The sequence below is a fragment of the Sycon ciliatum genome, chromosome 5 (genome assembly GCF_964019385.1).
Source record: "Sycon ciliatum chromosome 5, ocSycCili1.1, whole genome shotgun sequence".
NCBI classification, from domain to species: Eukaryota; Metazoa; Porifera; class Calcarea; order Leucosolenida; family Sycettidae; genus Sycon; species Sycon ciliatum.
Genome location: NC_088647.1, coordinates 5,537,201 through 5,557,675, shown reverse-complemented (window position 1 = coordinate 5,557,675; position 20,475 = coordinate 5,537,201). Strand labels below are relative to the sequence as shown.

The window sequence follows — 20,475 nt, the reverse complement described above, 5'->3', positions numbered from 1 at the left end:
GTCTGAAACCTGTCCTCAACTTCCAAGTCAGCACAACTACCTCCAGTCCAGGCGCGCACAACTGCCACAAGCCATGCAAACTGGACTACAAAAATATTAATAATCCGGTCACTGAGAGTGAGACCGTAAAACCGCTATGCTACAGAACTGCAGTACAAACCCTGTAGCCATGGTAGCCTCGGCAGTTTACAAAGCCTACATATGCCATGGGTGGCTAGCTGTTGAATAATGCTCTTGTCAAGGTCTCTGATGCGCATGTATAATGTCACAACTGCAATGACTTCTGCCAGCCGAAACCAAGTCCAACTGAGGAACGCCTCGGCTTTGGCTAAGTCCTTTGCTTGGGGCGGACGCGACACACAGCAAGTCAGGTTCCTCTTTACTGAGTCTTTAGTTTCGTTAGTTTCAGTGTAGTTATGAATCTTGCTAGCTCTGCTCTGTGCGACGTAAACCAACCTCCTGTGTAGAACCCAGACCATCTACAGCTTCTAATGTCTGGTCATGATTATGTAGCCACACAGCCTGATAAGGTCACATCCACACAGCTGTCCTGAGTTGAGTTGAGCTGAGCACCGTAGGCTGAATGAAAATATTCTGCTAGGTTTGCCACATTTTAGCGTCCCCTGTGCGAATTTTCAGAGTGGAAGTTCTACCCTTTCCTCGCCCAGCGCCAACTGACGAATGCTCCTGTGAAGTCACGGTACGAGTGTGAACGGATCGCGCGATCGTGTCCGAAGTCTGCATGCGGTGACGACTGCCGGTAGATCTACAAGTGCCTTTTGTTACATTTATAGCCATTGTAGGTAAGTGAGTTGGAAACTTCGTAGCAGACGCTAAAAATTACAATCATGGCATTCGGTTTGCTAGGGTGTGGAGTAGGATGTAAGATCGACGATGTGCATGCCCAGATTCCATCCAAATGCCAATCAGTATCTCACTGCTAATAATGCTTGCCTGCAGGGTCAGAAAGCCTGGAGACTGCACCGTGCACGGGTGGAGAGCAGCTGGGAGTAGTGAAATACCGGAATTGTTCTACTCCCTGGTGGAGAGGGTGTTTCGACTCAGCACGGTGCGAATGCGGTGGTCATCAAGCCGGCCTCCACCACATTCGCGCTGAAGACATTGTGGACAACCATCCTTGGGCCGAGTGTGCACTGCAACACGGTAAGAAGTATTCCTGCCACATTGCCTCCTGATCAAAATGTTGTGTCTATATCTACTAGTGCGAGCCACTGAAGTGCGGATTATGGCTCAGGTGTAAAATTGCATAGGATGCAGCACCACTGTGAATGACAGACGCTGGGCTACCTAACAGCTACCTGGCACTGTCGTATTCAACCGTTCGGATTGCACTGTCCATACACCAGACGTTGTATTATGTAGATTGAAACCCTGGTACTATAGCAACATGCATCTCAGCACATGCATGTGGGATACAGTAAGAAAAGTCAGTGCTCCACCAACATTCAGTGCCGCTATTGGTAGCACTGGACACTTTGCTCACAATGAGTCATTGACCAGTAGCACCAAAGACTTTCCGTACTAACTGTTTCTAAATGCACTGCATCCGTGTTTTCAGCACAAACAATGTCACGGTCCCTTATATAAACTATTCAGTCACTGCATTATGATCACAATTGCACTTGGGCAGCTTGAAGGCAGCATGTGGTGGTAGGTGTTCTACTCCTTTGCTTCAAGACAGTGTTTTGGAAAGATTCTGCGATCTAGTGTAGATGAGGGACATGTGTTTTAGCAAGACCAAAGGTCAGCGAGTGTCAACTGCTAGCATAGAATCAATGTCAAGAGCTTGGCACTGTAGTAGTAAGGATGGCATGCCATAACCAACCCAGAGGCCAGACAAGCATACTCAGGCTGCAAAGGAGAGAAGGAGAATATAGCGGATGCTGGTCGCGGAAGCGAGTGGAACATTGCGGACCACAGCAGTACGCATTTTGAAGTGTACGTGACTGCACCATTTTCTTTCTACTTTCGATGAAGATGACTGCTGCAAGTTCAAGCCAGTTGGTTAGCGGTTGCAAAGGGTTTTAACGAATATTTTGTTTTGTACTTCAATACGAAACCGTTTTCATATGCCCAGCACCCCACCCGGCCTTTCTTCTTAAGTGCAAAATGAAAACAGGTAGATTTACACTATAATATCAATAAAGAAGATATCTTACCTGAGGTTGCCCCTTCACAAGACAGGTAAAGCAGTACGCCTGTCTACATGAACAGTGTGTCACCAGAGTCACCATAGTACATAGTACATAGTACATTGTACATAGTACATAGTACATAGTACAATGTACATAGTACATAGTACATTGTAACTGTACACTTCTGTATGCACCCGGCTTATGGAGGACAGATAGGGCCGATGAAATCTGCACATGATAACCATGTGACCAACCAACCAACTAAGTGTACACGGCTTAGCAAGTGCCTACTAAATAATTTCAATACATAATAGGCAATAGATCATTGAGGATGGGGGCTTTCCTTCGGATGCAGAATACTCGGTCAAGGCGAGTCTCTGCAAACCGTGAACTATTTAGTATTTTAATATTCTATTTTTATAGGCAATAGCAAAGTAGGGTCCTGTACATAGAGATCTGGAGGATCTAGCATGCACGAGTGTAGTGAACAACATCCACTTGGAAATTGTTTGGGAACACATGCTCCGCAAGTTGCACGCTCGAAAGTCCAAACAGCAATGACATGCAAGAGACATTGTACAGGATTTTGAAGGGGCGAGTGCCCACGTGACTCGCGCATGCGTGCAGGTTGGGCCAGCTCGCTGGGCTGGCTGCTACCTCGCGTTAGCTGAGTCAAGGCTAACGCTCATGATGAACTGTACGGTACAGCTGTACTGCCCAAGTTTAAATCACCAGACAGGAATGCGTTTCCAGTTTACATCCAAGTGTAGACCAGCTGTCACGGTATCACATCAACTTACCCCCCCCCCCCCCCCACCTCTCCAATTTTGAGATATTGCTTCGGCGAGTGTTTGTATGTATACAGTTAGATAGACAGTACACTCTCAACATGGTCAAAGGTATTGTGCCACAGATTGAGCTCATGTTTTCCAATTCGAATCCAAATCCTTCAACAAGGGGAAATGCTTCTGCCATTGGCATTGGCAGTAGAATTGCCTTGTTGCAGCAGCATATTTATAAATCAAACACCGTGTCGTTCAAGAATTGAACTTGTGATGTATTTCGTATACAGATGTGTGTGTATATGTGTGTGTGTGTGTGTGTATATGTGTGTGTGTGTGTGTGTGTGTGTGTGTGTGTGTGTGTGTGTGTGTGTGTGTGTGTGTGTGTGTATGTATGTATGTATGTATGTATGTATGTACACACACTTGAGAGGGACGAAAAGCGTTTCTTCTGTAACTCTGAGTTTCACTGTTTTAACCGATCATCAGACAGCAACTCCCTCCGAGTATGTATGTATGTATGTACGTATGTATGTGTATGTGCCTGTGTGTATTTTGTCTTCCCTGATGTATAGGGAGTACTGTGACCATCCCGCCAGTCAAGTGTCTGCAGTAACACTAGCACTGCCGGTGACATGCCGGTGGATTTCTGGTATTATGTTGCCAGGCCGGTTTGGGCAGATTTGTGCAACAATGTTAGCCTACCACCCTCGGCAGTAAAAGATCTGCTGGCAAGTGTTGATAATCTTCATCCAGCCCTCAGCTTTTTGAGACAGAATACTTCAGACAGTTGGGGTTGCACACATACATTACCCTTGTTACTGTCAAGTGGCAACAAAGGTGCTGCCAAGTTTCTTGATACCTTATCCCGATGTGGATCAGAATATAATCAAATTTCATCAATGTTATCCAGTATCTGGAAGGCCATAGTGGCGGAGAAACAAGTTACTGCTCCTTGTGGTAAGGCTCTTCGACAGTTGTTATCCTTATCTCATCATTTGCAGAATTACAAATTTCAACTGGGTAGACTTACATGTACACTGTGAGATCTATGACCAACAAAATGCCAGGATTCATTTTCCCTTCTCTTTTTGCTTCACCCGGTGGACAATCCGATAGGTATGTAGATCAGGGTACTTGCAGTTGAGAGGCTCTTGCAGTCATGTGACTAGTGCCTGTGGCACACTAAGAATTTTACCATCAGTGTGGTGCAACGACTGATAATTGCATAGTTGGGCTGAATGCACACAGTAGGACAATGGCAGTTGAATTGTACTTCCAATTTTGGTATTGCAAGATCCTAGGCTGTTCTTGGAAACCTGTACTCATAGCCTGCATGAAGTATCCGATGATTATCTGGACACTGATCATCTTTATTAGAGTACTGCTCCCGGTCAATAAAGTGCAGGCAAGGATTGCAATGATGAGAGTGAGCAATGCTGTGTGTTTGAAACTTTCCTGTGCAGAGTTCTTTCTTGAAGCAATCAAGAACAACGTGGACACCATTTGCCATTGTCTGTCTAAGGTTTCCCCAATCATGTTGATGGCTGAGATATCAAAACTCCATTTATACAGTGCCATTAGTGCCATTACGATGGTTACAATAACAACAGTACTGGTGGATTGTAAAACGGATGATTGCTTTCCAGCAAAATCAGCAATAAAAGCAATGGTAGACGATGTGTTATCTAGTGGCCATGCACAGTGTGCACAATTCGCGAATCTGCTTATTTTGGGTTCAGCACTAGAAGACTTAATTCCGCGCCATGTCAAACGTACTGTGTTTGCCGGTATTGGAACACACTCTACACGTGACCTCTACATTGCGGTCTGTGTCAATTCTCAACTTCCATCAGGTTAGTACCAGTGTTGGTACCCATGTACACACCCGAGTTAGAGCTTCAGTGCTAGGCTGTGCTTCTCCTCGTGGGATGAAACAAATATACCGGAAGTTGGTTGAAAGCGCCGTTACTGGTGGAATATTAGTTACTGTAACCTGTTTGCGGCGTATGAATGTTTGCTAATTTCCCGACAAGAGCATAACAAGAATATTAACCAATATGAAATCAAACTTCAACAGTGGGTGTGTATGCATGGCCACAGTGCCCCGCAAACTTTTGCCATTGCAAACTCGCTGGTTCTGGGAGATAGCGAAAATGTAGTGACTCGAATACCGGGTGGTTTACAGTAGTCTAACAAACGGTTATGTGCAGCTATAGACATGATGGTGCCATGAGTAGTACACTCTTGCCATCTTGACTGAGTTTGGGTGATGGGTTGAAAAGTTGCACAGTCTTTCAGAACCAGCAGGTTATATCATCGACTTCAAGTGCAGATGGAACGTGCATGGTGCACTGTGTTCACAAAACGTCACACTTCCATGTTTCCCTCAACGCAACTAGGCTTGCCGAGCATATGTCCAGTGCTGTTTTTAAAGAGCATTCTTGATTGTATATTATGGGTGTGCGTCAAAGATCTTCATGGTGTAGTACATGTGTTGCGTAGCCCGGTCTGGGTAGAAAAATCTGGCCATACACTGATGATATCATAAGTGCAGATTTCGTTGATTTCAAGCTAAATGGATCCAGTAATCAAATTAAGAGGTTAAATTCATCCTAATACACTCCTACCTAGCTAACACATAACCACCACCAGCACCAGCAGCACCACTACCACCACCACCACCGTCACCACCACCAGCAGCACCAGCACCACCACCACCGCCGCCACCGCCGCCGCCACCACCACCACCACCACCACCGGCATCACCACCACCAGCACCACTACCACCACATGACCACCACTACCACCTGGAGGCGAATTATGTGGCGGGGGTGGTCAAGTGGTGGTGGTGCTGCTGCTGCTCTGGAGGCAAAAATGGCAAATAAAAAATTAACGAGTTAGCCTGTGAAACTTTTTTCCAATAGACTCAAGTATTGCGTAATTTATAGTTATGCTTCGGAAGAGAACTAACTCCACGCATCCATTGTCGGATATTGTGTTCATGTATATTCCAATCTAATTGCAGGTATTGTGACTGGACAGAAGAATGCAACAAGTTCAAAGAAACAAACGGCAAAAAGTGGAATTGCTGGTGAGCTCCCTTTTTCCAGTGTTGATTACAATCACTCATTCTGTGTTCTCATAAACACAATACTTCTTCACCTTAGGGTATTTACCCAAACCAGTGCAGATGATCAGATGCCCACTGACTTCAAGTCCTTTGTAAGGAAACGCGAGGAGCTGGCCTCCATCATACAGGTCCCGCATCAATGAAGTTATACTGAAATTTGGCCACGTTTCCAATCCTCGTATGTGTCGTAGTACGTTATTTTGTGTACGTCGTGTGTACGTGACGGTGGTGTTGGCACATGCACGTGTTGCTGTGGTGTGAAAAGCAGTCTTTGTATTGAGTTTGTCATGCCTAGTTGCGTTTCCGTCGTCTTGTCGCAAATATAGTCTTCTAAATATAGTTATCGTCGTCCATTGTCTGAGTGTAGAGATGGCACGGGACTGGACTAGACTGGACTGGGAGAAGGTGAAGAAAGTAGAGTTACAACATATGTATAGTAAAACCTATGTTTGCCGGAACATGTACCAAGCGGAATCCTGAATTGACCGGACACAGTTTCGTGCACCGAAGTGCTGTGGATCAAACGTGTATAAATGGATCAAGCGGACCACTGTGATATCAGGACAGTTTCCGCTGCACCAAGGACGTTCGTTAGGGCAGGTTTTACTGTATATCCGAATTTAATTTTAGCGTATTTTAAAATGTGCAATTTGTGTGCTGCTGCCCTTGCTGTTATGTCTACATCTATGTCAATATAATTATGGGGAGTAAGAAGTAACTCGGGTACTGAGCCTACAATAAGATAATGATTTGAGAGTACAGTGCTGCTCAATGAAATCCAATCTTGAGTCAAGTGTGCGCCCTGCACCAGTTCACACACCAGTATTTGCAGGTCTATATACTATGGCTGCGCAGCATCCAGTGTTGCATCAACTCGCTTGATCGGATGTCATTGAACAGCACTATATCTCACACCAGGGACGCACCCGTTGTGCGCCAAGTGCTCAAATACTGCAGGGGCAGAGCTTAGTACAAAAACAGTGTACCATAGCTCTGGCGTAACTACTCTGAGGTTTGTGCACATGGTGCAATCATGAGAATTAGAAACGTGGGCTGTATCTTTCTTGCTGATCATTATTGTCCACCTTGTTCTTTTCTTAATGTTGGCCTAGGCTGGAACGCAGAGGATGAACAGGCTTATCAACTAGCATTGTCAGAAGGACAGCAGATAATCCCGCATGCGAGGCTTCTTCTATGCGGTCCAGGCCGTTCAGGCAAAAGCAGCGTGGAGAGATCACTTGTGGATGAGCCATTCGAAAAGAGAAGTGACAGCACCATTGGTGTGGAGCTACAAACAGCTGTCTGTACCATTGGACAGAGAGATGGCAAATTTGTTTGGCGCAAGGAAGCCGATCAGAAAATGCAACACCTGCTAATGGTACTCATATCACTCAACAAAGCAGTACAACGAAAGGCAATTGAGGATCGCCTAGCCCGGCAACATGGAGTCAATGAAGAAACTGCCTTCCCAGTGACGGAAAGCATAGCAGCGGAGAGCCGTCTGGAGCAAAGAATGTCCCAACCATCCACACCAAGTAGCAGTACAACAGTTCGTCTGGCTGAGGATAGCGGGCACACAGCAGTGGTAACTAGTGACACAACACACGACGTAACTGCCAGTGACAATGTGAATCCTGCAGTCGCCAAAGCTGATTTTGGTTCTCCAAGTGTAGATCAAATGCTAGTTGCTTCATGTACCAATGTTCCTAATGAAGCGGATGTGACTGCTGATACATCTCCAGATGCTAAAGCCAACACAACTCCAGAAACAACAACTGCTCACAGTACGATTGGAAACAATAGCCCAATCCATGATACCGCTGATGGTGTGGTTTCCACTATTCAAGCCACAGCTCCAAACTCACAACCGTCACTGGTGTCAGAGGAAAAGGCACTTGAAATACATGAAGCAAAGGGCAGCTGTGCAACACCCGACTCACCATATTCACCTGATCCGATCCTGAGCCTTGAAGAGGAGTTATCGTATGCAGCAATGCGGGTGGATCAGTTCATTGCTGATCTCAAGTACACCGATGTGAGTGAGTACAACGTCAAGGAATTGGATGAACTTGTGTTCTTGGACATATGGGATTTTGCAGGACAGCGATTGTTCTCAGCACTTCAACATATGGTTCTGTCTTCAAGGCGCTGTGCTTATGCAGTTGTCTTCGATGCCTCAAAGCAAATGGAGAAAGTAGCCGAGCCAACACTTTGCAGAGATGGTGAAGAGTACCGGCTAGACAACAGTCAAGGTTCCACCAACTTTGACATAATGGAAAGCTGGCTGAACACAATCCATCATGTTATCGGTGATGACCCAGACGTACCAGTGTATGCTATTGGCACGCACATTGACAAACTTCCGCGCAAAACTCGCCAACAATCGCTTGACAAGATGAAGAAATACATCTGGACCAATGCTGAGGAAAGAGCGTATGGTCTCAATCTTGATGAAGTGGTGTTTGTTGACAACACTGTTGCTGGAAGCAGAGATCCTGACGGAACCATCGTCCGTCTCCGACAGGATTTCATTGAGAAATTGGAACCGCAATTCAAACAGCCCATACCCATTCGCTGGCTGCCATTCACCATCGGTACGAAGGAAGTTGCAAAGAAATTCAAATGCCCATGGCTGACGATTGAGCAGATCTACCGTCTTGCCAACACAGTTTGTGGTGGTGATGCTGGGAACAGTCACTCTCAGTCTGTTGATGTGGAAGCAATGTTGAAGTACCAACATCACCTTGGCCACATTCTCTACTACCCAGAGAACCGAATTCTGTCAACCAAAGTCATCATTGATGTGGAATGGCTGCTAAGAATTGCGTCACTGCTCTTCTGCCCAGAACCAAAGAGTGAGCAGGGCAAACGTCTCCGCAAGCTCTACGAGCTGCTGACAAGCAAGGGAATCTTGCTTGAACGTCTCATCATTCACCGTTGGCAACAGCACAGCAAGGAAACTGCGATGTACACCAAGACAGAAGAGCAACGTGACTATCTGTATGAGCTAATGGAGCAATCTGGTCTCATGTACAACACAAGGACCAGTATGAAGATCCCTGACCGTGAGGAAGAGTCACGCAAGTTCTATGTCCCAGCCCTGGTAAGCCGAATGCCTGAAGACAATGCCGCCCTGCTATTGGATGACTCAACGCCAACCATCTACCTGTACACGGGAAGTCGCAAGTACCTACCACAGACACTGTTCTGGTGTGCCGTGGTAAGGTGCATGCAGAAGTATCGCCCACGCCATGAGCCACTTCTCTACCAGTCCACAGCTCGGCTGAGGTGTTACAGCATCTACTGGCTGGTACTGGAGTACTTCAGTCATGGCATTCGCATCTCTGTTGCAGCTGAGGAATCCGCACAATCAAATATCGGAAGTTCTTACTCCGCAGCACGTCCCGCTGACCTTCCCGCAATGTGTTCAGAAGCCCTGATGTTTGTAGAGGAGCAGCTGGAGGATCTGAAAAAGTTCAGCCTTCGACACGTCAACATCAGCCGAGCAGTGCGGTGCAAGTGTACCATCAACCAACGTCCTTGTCAGCGGCACAAGAAGAAGTCCTGTCCACGGACATCATGCCATCACTTTGCAGAGCTGGTGGACGGAGAAGTTCCACAATGTCCGCTGGAGTCACAGCCCAATGTAGATGCCGGTCCAGCTTTGCAGTACTTCAAGTGCATTCCGTTCCAATATGTGGTATGTAGTATTTTAGTATGACTTTGTCTTGATAGCACCCCTTAATCTTGATTTCACATGCTTTAGTCTACACCGCAGTATTGGTATGGAATATCGCAGCGGTACAGTTAGCGTAATTATGCAGGCAGTAAACCGATCTATTACCTTACGAGCTGTTGCACTCACACTGTTGGCCCATACTACGGTGACACAGCGCTGAACACATGCACACACGTTTGCCTCCCACGGAAATATCCAGGAAACGCACAACTGAAAGCATTCTACTTTGCAGTCTATGGATTAAAGTGTGATCCAATGAACTTCTCCTTGGTTGGTACGGGAACCGGATGAAAGAAGACAAGCAAGATCTGTCTGTAAAAAAGTAGATTCCAGGTGTAAAGCCAACGGCCGCAACACCAATCAGCCTTCATTTCCTAGTTCACTAGCACTCTGTTGTCAATATAAGGCAGGGATGTGAATAGCTCACTTCCCATTTTCCATGCATGCTGCACAACAGTCATGACCTTTTCACGAAACCATTGGAACCGCCGACCCATGCTTTATCCAATATTCATTTCAGCACAAACGTTTAGTTATACCTGTGGCAGTGTGGATTTTCCCATGGCTGAGTTATGTCATGTCTTTGTGTGTTTGCCCTTGTTTACAGCAAGCTGGTCAGCCGGACAACTCCGTCTCTGCAGCGCTTATGACAATGTCTGGCTTACAACTGGCATCTACAACAGGTATGACAACATTGACAAGACTACACTACACCATAATCAACAAACTGTATGCTCACGTCACAGTCATTATGGCGCAGTCAAAGTCTCTGTCTCCAAATCAAGGCCAAGCGGTTATGGAATCAGCAGATATTTTCACAAGCTATACGTAAATTCTCATTACTCAAAGGATAAGTGGTGCAATTGTAGGCCAATGCACTGTGTTCTCTGCATATGTTTTTCCCAGAGTGACGTGAAGTCGTTGTCGTCAGTGTGACTGGCCCCGCTGCGGGTATTTTATAGCCGCTACCACTCGATATAGTAGAATGTCAGTTGTAGTGCCAAATAGTGGGATTGAGCCAGAGTGGACGAGTTTCACAAAAATTTGTTGCTTGCTCCTACCCACAGTCATTAGGGGAACTTGTGACCAAGTAAACGTGGAACATGGATGTTGTTATGGTGGCTTTCAGGCACTTTCAGCACTTATTCAAGTTGTCATAAGACATTAGTTATAGAGCAAATGTACGCCCAATTTCTGTGTATGTCCACAACTGTTGACGTTTTCTAGAGAGGTTTGCATTTTTGCTATTTTCTGCTAGCAAAATACTGAACTTAGTAGTGTTATCATGAAACATTGCTTGTTCCGTTGTCCAGCTGTCAGTCAGCTAATTCCCAGTACACAGCATACTACTCTATACAACACTGTATGCAGTGTAATGGGAATTCTAACACCATTGAAACAGGGTTACAGTTAGCCTGTAAACTCGATTTCAAAGAATCTTGAAATGTACCAAATCTACCAGTGCTAGTACATTCATGTGTTGGCTAGTAGCAAGTTCCAAAACAACTGAAAAGCGAATTTATCTTGAAGGGAAAAAATTCCATTGCCAGTGAATATATCTCTGCTTTTCGAGTGCTCCTTCCGGTTCCTCCATATGACAAAAGTGTGTTGATGTTTGTGAATGATTCTGTGATGATTGGCCTGTGTTGTCATATTCTCCTGGGTGCATGCAGGCATGGCTACTGGTAGCGGTGGTGCGTGTGGTATCGACACAGACAGCAAGTCACTCGGCGCTATAGGGTCAGTACATGCAGTCTTATACACTGTACACATGTACTTCAGGGCAATCTGCCTGTCCACTATCACTATCAGTCTTGTTTTTGTAAACTCCATTACATCGCTATTAACCACTATACATAGCTACTTCAATAGGGTTTTTATTAGCTTGTCAATACTTTTCTTATCGTCCGCTCGGTCCGAAAACTGCTAAGCTAAACTGAGGACTTCGAACTTTGAAGGTGAGAGGGTGAAAATGCCCCTACCCCTTCATCCTCTCCCACATGCACGCGCACGCGCGCGCGTGCACACACACACACCACACACACACACACACACACACACACACACACACACACACACACACACACATACACACACACACACACACACACACACACACACAAACACATACCGTTTTTACACTGTAGAAGCACCCAAAACTTCTATGTTTAACATGGCAACTTGTGCTGGGATTACACCATTCAACAGGTTGCAAGGCTAATGAATTGACAGCCACCGATTTTAGCCTGGTCTACACCATACAGCTGATTGAAGTGGCTTTCTTCTGGCCAGCACACACACACACACACACACACACACACACACACACGCACACACATGCACACGCACACACACACACACACACACACACACACACACACACACACACACACACACACACACACACACACACACACACACACACACACACACTCACTCACACAGTTTTTACCCTGTAGAAACATCCAATACCGTGCTGCATAACTTCTTCTTTAGTAAATATAGTTGGAAGAAGATTGCCCTGGGATAATTGCTTTCACATTCTCTTCCGTGTTCTTCCGTGTTTTCTCTTCCCCTCCATACTACCACCTCGCCCTGTTGTTTCTCGTCTCTACTTTACGTATTGTTCCATCCCTCTATGGTCAACCTCTGCAGCTGCAAGCATCTTGGAAACATTGATGATTGGGAGGACTTCACAGCTGCTCTTGAACCATTGCTGGATGACAATGCAAGAGGTTTGTTCATCCGTAGTTTGTTTGTGCTTGACCTTTACCAGACGGGTTAAGAGAGACTGACTTCAAATAGGGCATGCATGAACCAGGTTCAACAGGGCATATTGGGAAGAACAAGAAAAAAAACCATATTTCAGCCTCTGGCGCAATGAGCAGTAAAAATCAAGAGTCAATGATCCTATTCCAGGGGGGGGGGGGGGGGGCACAAGTTATGGACTCCCCACTCAACACTTTTTCTTGCATTTGCATCGTGAGCAAGTGTTCCTTGGAGTGAGGTTTACTAAGGATGTGGAACATTTCCTGGAGGGGAGGGGTCGAAGGGTGTCCTCACTGTCACCACTGACCATGTAGAAATAATTATCTTTTAGGACCGAGTCTGTGGAGCATTGATGACGGGTCGAGTATTTTATCGTTGATTGCTGCAGGAAAGCTGGGCAAGGTTGCAGTCAAACTGGTGGACAAGAATCTGAAGAATAACTATCGAAACGTCCTTGATCAGTTCCAAGAAATGAACCATAGAACGATCACTGGCAGTGGAAATGGAGTCACTAGCGTATTCTGTATCATCCTCTATCTGATTAAGAAGAAACAAGAGCTGACCATTGATGAGTTGTGTGCACAGTTGGAGGACAGTGCTCCGGAGAATCGCAACCTGATCCGCACAGCTCTCCTGTAAGTATCCATCTTCAGTGTGTAGAGCTTGAAAACTTCATGTTGTGTGGTACACATGTGTTGTGTGGTACACATATGTTATGAAAGTTCAGCTCGCTTATCATTTAGACACATTGTCATAATGTGGTTCTCGTCTGGTTTGGTCCGATATCTGATATCTAACATGGTCCAGTGTACAAGTGAGCATGGTGTGATGTATGACAAACAGTGTATATGGTATGTAGTGCATGCAAGAGTACACATTGTCATAGGATGAGAATCCCTGCTTCTGTTGGTGTGTGTGAGTGGTTGTTAACTGAGTGTCGCGCATGCGTTGATTACGTGGATTGTGATTGTTCTGGTAGACCTCTACCCACATGTACAGAACAGTCTGTGAGTGAAAAGCCCGATTTATTTCAGAAATTTCACGCCCAAAGTGGTCCCAGGCTTAATGTGGTATAGATGCTGCTGGCCTAACAGTTTTTAGAAACCGGAGGTCTATACTTTCCAAACGTAACTGTAGTACTCCATTCATGGTTTAAGGGACTGTGCAGTGAGCAACACTGTATGATGCGCATACAGATGAAGCCTGGACCAACACAACACGGTCTTTCACTGCAGGTGGTCTTTAATGCAAACCAGGCCGTTCATCCTTGCACAGTTGACTAAGATTTGGTGTCTAAGAATAATAGTGGTGTAACAGGTCAGGAGGCTGCTGAACCCGCAGATGGTCACTTGACCAGGTTTCATCAGAATGAATGAAGAAACTGAGACACCGGTCGGTAACAGCCTTCGCACTCGTAATGAACGTAAACAAAACTGTGACCTGCAAATGTACACTACCCTCAGCCCTGTAGCACAAACTGGATAACTACAATGTACTTCACAGTGGTGGGGGGGGGGGGGCTGAATTCATTCAGATCTTCCAGCTGCTCCTCTACAAACAGCAGCGCCTCTGTGCACATCTCAGGAAGAGCCGTGGTATCCATCAGATTGGGGATGAAGACGATTGCTTTGAATTTGTGTGCTTCTCTATACGACTTTTGTCTTGTTGCAGTGAGGCAGAATACACGGAATAGCTATGTCGACAAGTAGAAGGCAGTGGACACAAGCACCAGGATGCTGGTTATCGAGATGTCAGCTCCGTGTGGTTTTGCCGGATTCAAGCCGGTTCTTTGTACGCTAGCTTTGTTGCATGTTCTGTGCTGCACATTGCTCCCCAGGCACAGTGGAATGATAGTGTACATAGTTTTGAACTCATCGGCACGGTGCACTCGTGCGAGTACTTGAGCGTTTTGAACTAATATTTTACTTGTCTCCTCAGTCTATGCACGTGATCATACTGAAGTTGGTAGTTGATGTTCTAAGAATTCCAAGTTTGCTGTTTCATTTTCCCTGCAATGAAATCCAAGCTATTTGCTAGGCTATATTGCCCGTTGAGTTGCCGGTTGATTTCCAGGGCCATATGCTGCCCTGTTTTCTCTCTGTGGCCGCATATTCATGTTTCCGCCACAGGGCCTGATCCCCGAACCGGGTCAAATCCTTTATTCATGTACATGTAAGTACTTGACAAACATTCTACCTAGTTATACAAGTGCTCATGCTGTATTTGTAGATGTGTGTGTAGTGTGATGCCTCATGCCAGGCAGCTGTGTGAGCCCTCAGCGGGGCGAGTTCTTGGCCTCGTTGGTCGTTCGTTTGCCCTCACTTGGCAGTGGGCGGCCGGCCACAGTGGGTAATATGCTTTAGCCTTTGGCTGGCAGGTTGATGTCTTTTGTGGCTGTTCATTGGCTGAATAGGCAGTATGATTCAGCCCTCGGTGGGCTGTACACTTTATCCCCTGTGGGGAAGTTTGCTTCAGCCCTCGGTGGGCAGGTTGCTAGCCGCGGCGGCCATTCATACGCCCTCACCGGGCAGGTTGCTGGCCGCGTTGGACATTTGTGCGCCCTTAGTGGGCAGTGAGAGTATGCTAGTCGCCCACGGCTGGAAGGATCATTCAGCCCACAATGGGCTGGCTGTTGGCCTCTGTGGCCGCTCATGTGATTGGCCCAAGGTGGGCAGCTGCGGGCTAGCTCTCGGTGGGCAATTTGTGCGTCTGCCCCGGTGGGCAGTGTGAATCGCTGACAATTGAATGTGATGATATGTTGTTGTCACTATATTTTACTTCACCAGAATTACAGGCAGTAGAATGCCTTCTCACTAGACCAAGTCTAGTTCTCACAAAGGATGAAGAATGTGAATGAACATGCTAAAGCTAATGAAAAACAAGAAATAGAAAAAGATGAGAAAAACTTGTGTTTTATATTTTATGACGGTATTTGTATGTGAGTGACAGTGATTACATGACAAGGGAAAGAAAAGAAAAATATAGAAAGAAAAGAGTAAGGAATAAACGAAGCAGATGTATGAAATAGAAATAGAGAAGTTGAGGTATTTGAGGAGAAAAGTCAGTTTGTCGATTAGAGACCAAACCAAAAGATCAAAATGCACATGTCTGACGAATGAGTCAAGACAGAGAAAGCGTGTCAAGAACATCTGGGTGTTACATGCAACCCAGGCACTACACAAGACCAAGACAAACTTGTCAGATAGGGAAAAACTCAAGACTTGTTTATCACTCGTTCAGAGCAAGACAAGACAACAAAACAACAGGCATGCGCATATGCATGCAGGCAACGTAAGTAATAAGATAACAACTTATGACGCGTTTGTACAACGCTTGCTCAGATATCACATCCCTCCACCATCAGATGGAAACGACTAGAATAACAGAAATACATAGACTGTGTCGTGGCAGCAAATAATCTGATAAGACGAACTACAGATCAAGGCGGACAGGAGCCTTTACAGAACGAGCAGAACTGCGCATAGACACGACAGGACTAGAACCACTAGACTGGTTAGGAGTAGATTCAAGAACAGATAAATCAGCATTCTCACGGATCTCATCATGTACAATTGAGTCAGGCAGTGACATAGACTCATTCGGCGGAACACTAGGTAGAGCAGTTGAAGACGGTAGAGCTGTGGTAGAAGGTAAAGCTCTGGAATATGGAAGCTGTGGTGCTGACGTAGCAGTTGAAGCATCTTGCACCGACTCAGCAGGAAGGCGTTTCTTCAGGTGGTCAGAGTGACGCTTCCAGACTCTGTTATCAACAAGACGAACCGTGAATGTTAGAGGACCAAGCTGTTCTTCCACGGTGCCAGCTATCCACTTCTGTGAGGAGTTGAAATTCATTGCCCAGACGGCATCACCACAATAGAACTGGTATACATTTGCACCACCACGATCATGGGCAGTGCACTGTTTGTCCAAGACTTTCTTGCCGCTGTCCGGGAACACGAGATCCAGACGTGAGCGGGGACGATGTTCCTTCCAAAGTAGCTCAAACGGAGAACGACCCGTTGTTGACTGCGGCGTCATTCTGTATTGGAACAGGAACCTAGCAAGGCGGGTTTCCAAATCAGGGCCAGACATCTTGGCCAAGCCAGACTTCACCGTCTGTACTGCGCGCTCGGCTAAGCCATTACTAGACGGATGATATGGTGAAACGAGAGTATGACGTATGCCATTAGATGAGCAAAACTCACGAAATTCACTACTTGCAAAAGCAGGGCCATTGTCAGAAACAATATTATAAGGTAAGCCAAGCAGAGCAAAGGTCTGCTCCAGCTTGCGAATTGCGACAGCAGCAGATGAGCCAGAGCAAACATGTGCTTCAATAAATTTACTATGACTATCGACAATAATGAAGAGCATCTTACCAGCGATGGGTCCAGCAAAGTCGACATGGACACGTAACCAAGGCTTACCAGGCCATTCCCATGGGTGGACTTGCTGGCGATGCGGCGACTTGGTGACGGTCTGGCACTGCATGCAACCACGGACGGTCTGTTCGATTTCTGCATCGAGAGACGGCCACCAGACATAGCTGCGTGCCAGGGCTTTCATTCTAGCGATACCGGGATGACCGGCGTGCAACTCGTCCAGCAATGGTGCACGACCCGGTGAAGGAATAACTACCCTGGAACCAATTAGGATACAGTTATTCAAGACAGACAGCTCACTACGACGACGGGAATATGGCTCTAATCCCTCTGGAATGTCTTGGGGCCAGCCCTCAGATACGAACTTGTATACTAATGCCAGGGACGGATCTTTGCTCGTCCAGCGAGCAACCGATGCAGACGTAACCGGTGTAGTGTTCAAGACGGATAGCGATAGTACAGCCTCGGCTGGCTGCGGCGGTTCCGGTACCAGCGCCGGATTGGGGAGGCGACTCAACCCATCAGCGCAACCGTTCTGTTTCCCAGGCTTGTACTCCAGAACAAATTCATAATTGGCTAGTTTGAGTGCCCATCGCTGAATACGACCACTAGACTGAACAGGAATGGGTCTATCAGGATCAAACAATCCCAGCAGTGGCTTATGATCTGTTTGTAGTGTAAAGTTGCGACCGAAGATGTACTTGTGGAACTTGGAGACGCCAAATACCATTGCCAAGGCCTCACGGTCAAGCTGCGAGTAATTCTTCTCACAAGACGACAGCGTTCTAGATGCAAAGGCTACTGGCCGATCAGACCCATCTGGCAGAACATGCGACAGAACTGCGCCAACACCATACGGGGAAGCGTCACAGGACACGACAATAGGTAAACTAGGATCATAATGAATACGTATCGGCTCAGAAAGCAGCAGAGACTTGCCTGTATCAAACGCTTTCTGGTGACTATCAGACCAACACCACGACTTTGATGATAACAATTCATACAATGGAGCTAACACTGAGCTTAGATTCTCGATGAACTTGTGGTAATAGTTTATGAGTCCCAGAAAGCTTCTCAGTTCAGGGACATTCTTGGGCTGTGGGGCCTTCACAAGGTCATCCACTTTCTCAGCCGACGGCCTAATGCCGACTGAATCAATAACATGGCCCAGGAACTCAATAGACTGCTGAGCCACGAGACACTTCTCACGATTCAACCTGAGACCCGCGGACGCTAGACGATCCAGGACCAGCCTCAGATTCTCATCATGCTCCGCACGAGTCTTTCCAGAAACAACAATGTCGTCGAGATACACTACGACAAAGGACAGACCTGCTAACAATTGTTCCATCGTGCGCTGAAATATTGCCGGGGCCGCCGACACGCCAAAGGGTAGGCGGTTGTAGACGAACAATCCTTTGGAGGTGTTGATTGTCGTCAGCAGCTTAGACTCGTCGTCGAGCAACAGTTGTTGATAAGCATGTTTCAGGTCAAGCTTGGAGAAGAATGCGCCTTGCGATAACTTCTGATACAAGTCGTCGATGTTGGGCAAGGGGTACTTGTCTACTCTTGCCGACTGGTTGATAGTACATTTATAATCGCCACAGATTCGTATGCTACCGTTCCGCTTGAGAACGGGTACGATTGGAGCTGCCCACTCCGAATACTGGACAGGACTAATGATGCCAGCTTCCTCCAGTCGACTCAGCTCTTTTTCCACTGCTGCTTGTAACGCATAAGGAACAGAGCGTGCCTTCAGGAACCGGGGTCTGGCGCTGTCTGCCACGGACAATTTGACTTTTCCATGTTTCCAGGTGCCCATGCTACGTTGGAAGAGCTGCGGGAACTCTGACAATATCGAGTGCTCGCGTGACACGTTGAACACGAAGTTCCAATTCAACCTCAGCAGTTGCAACGCGTCTTGACCCAGGAGATTTGGTCCGTTTCCTTGGACAACGACGATCGACAATTCTGCTGATTTACGAGAAGCATGGGTCGCAGAAGCACTAAAGCGACCGACGACATTCAGAATTCCGCCGGAGTAAGTACGCAGCTTCGGCAGATCACTTGTGTCGAGCGACAAATTGACCTTGGATGCCAGCCGATGAAATTCGTTTTCAGACATCACCGTCACGGCTGCACCCGTGTCGATTTCAAACACGACTGGCTGTTTACATAACTGGAGGGTACAACAGCACGGGTCCACGCGGTCCTTGTCACTCTGCGTGCGGTACAACGAATAGTACTCGTCCAGGCCGCTGCTGTACGGACTTGCAGTTGTAGGACCGGATGCAACACTCGCACCAGTACCAGCACTTGCACTATAACTTGGAGCAAGAGCAGGGTCGACTGGCGACGTTCCATGTACTTCTTGAGACTGGCCAACCATGTGTACACTTCCACCAGTGCTGGACTGCTGTGAACGGCAAACTTTGGCGAAGTGGTTTGGCTTCCTACACTTCCGGCACGACTTGCCCCAAGCTGGGCATGACTCGCGCTTCTCGTGCCACTGGTCTCCACATCCACCGCATTTACGTGACTGGCCACGCGATGACTGCACAAATCCACCCCGTCCAGCTTGCCTGTGACTCTGGTCTCGGTGGTGCACGGCATTGACAAGCATACTACTACTCCCGGTATAACCGGTACCAGACGAAGTAGAAGTGTTTGAGGACATTCCTTCCGACTGGGACTGGGCGTCCTCCCAAATTCTGCACATTTCCAACGCTCGTGGCAGAGTCAGGGCTGGTTCTGACAGGAGCTTCTTCTTCAGCTCACTGCTGTCGACTGTTGCTACGATCTGGTCACGTATAGCTTCCGCAGTTTGTCCTTCATTCTCGAAAGAACAAAGCCGAGCTTGCTGCCGAAGCTTGGTGCAGTACTGCACTGTGGACTCTCCCTGCCGGCGAGTGAGTTGACGGAAGACGTGCCTCTCATACGTAGGGTTTGCAGGAGCACCGAAATGAGCTTGCAAGGTACGCTTGCACTTGAGGAACTCATTGTCATTCTGTGTTCTCTGATCTGGTGGAAGGCTGTCATCTGGGTCGGATAGGTCCTCGAATAAATCCTGAACTTCTAGACCCGCGAAGTGCAAGAGCAGTGCTTTTGAACGCTTCTTGTTCGTAATGTCCTTTCCCGTCAGATAATAGTCAAAGGCTCGAACCCATTTTGTCCACCTCAGAGCCACTTGAGATGGGGGTCCGGACGTGTCGAATGGTGGAAGACGGTCACGATCTCCCTCCATCGCGCAGGACGTTGTCTTCGTCGCCAAATTGTTACATGCAACCCAGGCACTACACAAGACCAAGACAAACTTGTCAGATAGGGAAAAACTCAAGACTTGTTTATCACTCGTTCAGAACAAGACAAGACAACAAAACAACAGGCATGCGCATATGCATGCAGGCAACGTAAGTAATAAGATAACAACTTATGACGCGTTTGTACAACGCTTGCTCAGATATCACACTGGGCACAGCAGGGCTTTGAAACCCAGACTATCTTCATGGCAACG

The 20,475-nt window shown here is 46.9% G+C and overlaps 2 protein-coding genes across 3 annotated transcripts; one reads left to right on the top strand and one right to left on the bottom strand.

Moving 5' to 3' along the window:
* The first annotated feature begins 281 nt into the window (after positions 1–281).
* LOC135817313 (uncharacterized) lies at positions 282–15,053 on the top strand. Of its 2 annotated transcripts, none has more exons than XM_065330472.1 (11): positions 282–700; positions 961–1,164; positions 3,514–3,898; positions 4,405–4,794; positions 5,967–6,032; positions 7,184–9,771; positions 10,418–10,493; positions 11,484–11,550; positions 12,466–12,545; positions 12,968–13,214; positions 14,251–15,053. In XM_065330472.1, exons 3-11 carry the CDS (start codon positions 3,574–3,576, stop codon positions 14,270–14,272), a joined length of 3,861 nt encoding a protein of 1,286 aa, XP_065186544.1. In that variant the 5' UTR covers positions 282–700; positions 961–1,164; positions 3,514–3,573; the 3' UTR covers positions 14,273–15,053. The 2 variants fall into 2 exon arrangements, with proteins under 2 accessions (XP_065186544.1, XP_065186543.1); XM_065330471.1 differs by having other exon boundaries at positions 282–803.
* Positions 15,054–16,011: 958 nt separating this feature from the next.
* On the bottom strand, positions 16,012–20,205 carry LOC135816544 (uncharacterized protein K02A2.6-like). The gene has a single exon (XM_065329740.1). It carries the CDS (start codon positions 20,203–20,205, stop codon positions 16,012–16,014), a length of 4,194 nt encoding a protein of 1,397 aa, XP_065185812.1.
* Positions 20,206–20,475: the final 270 nt, after the last annotated feature.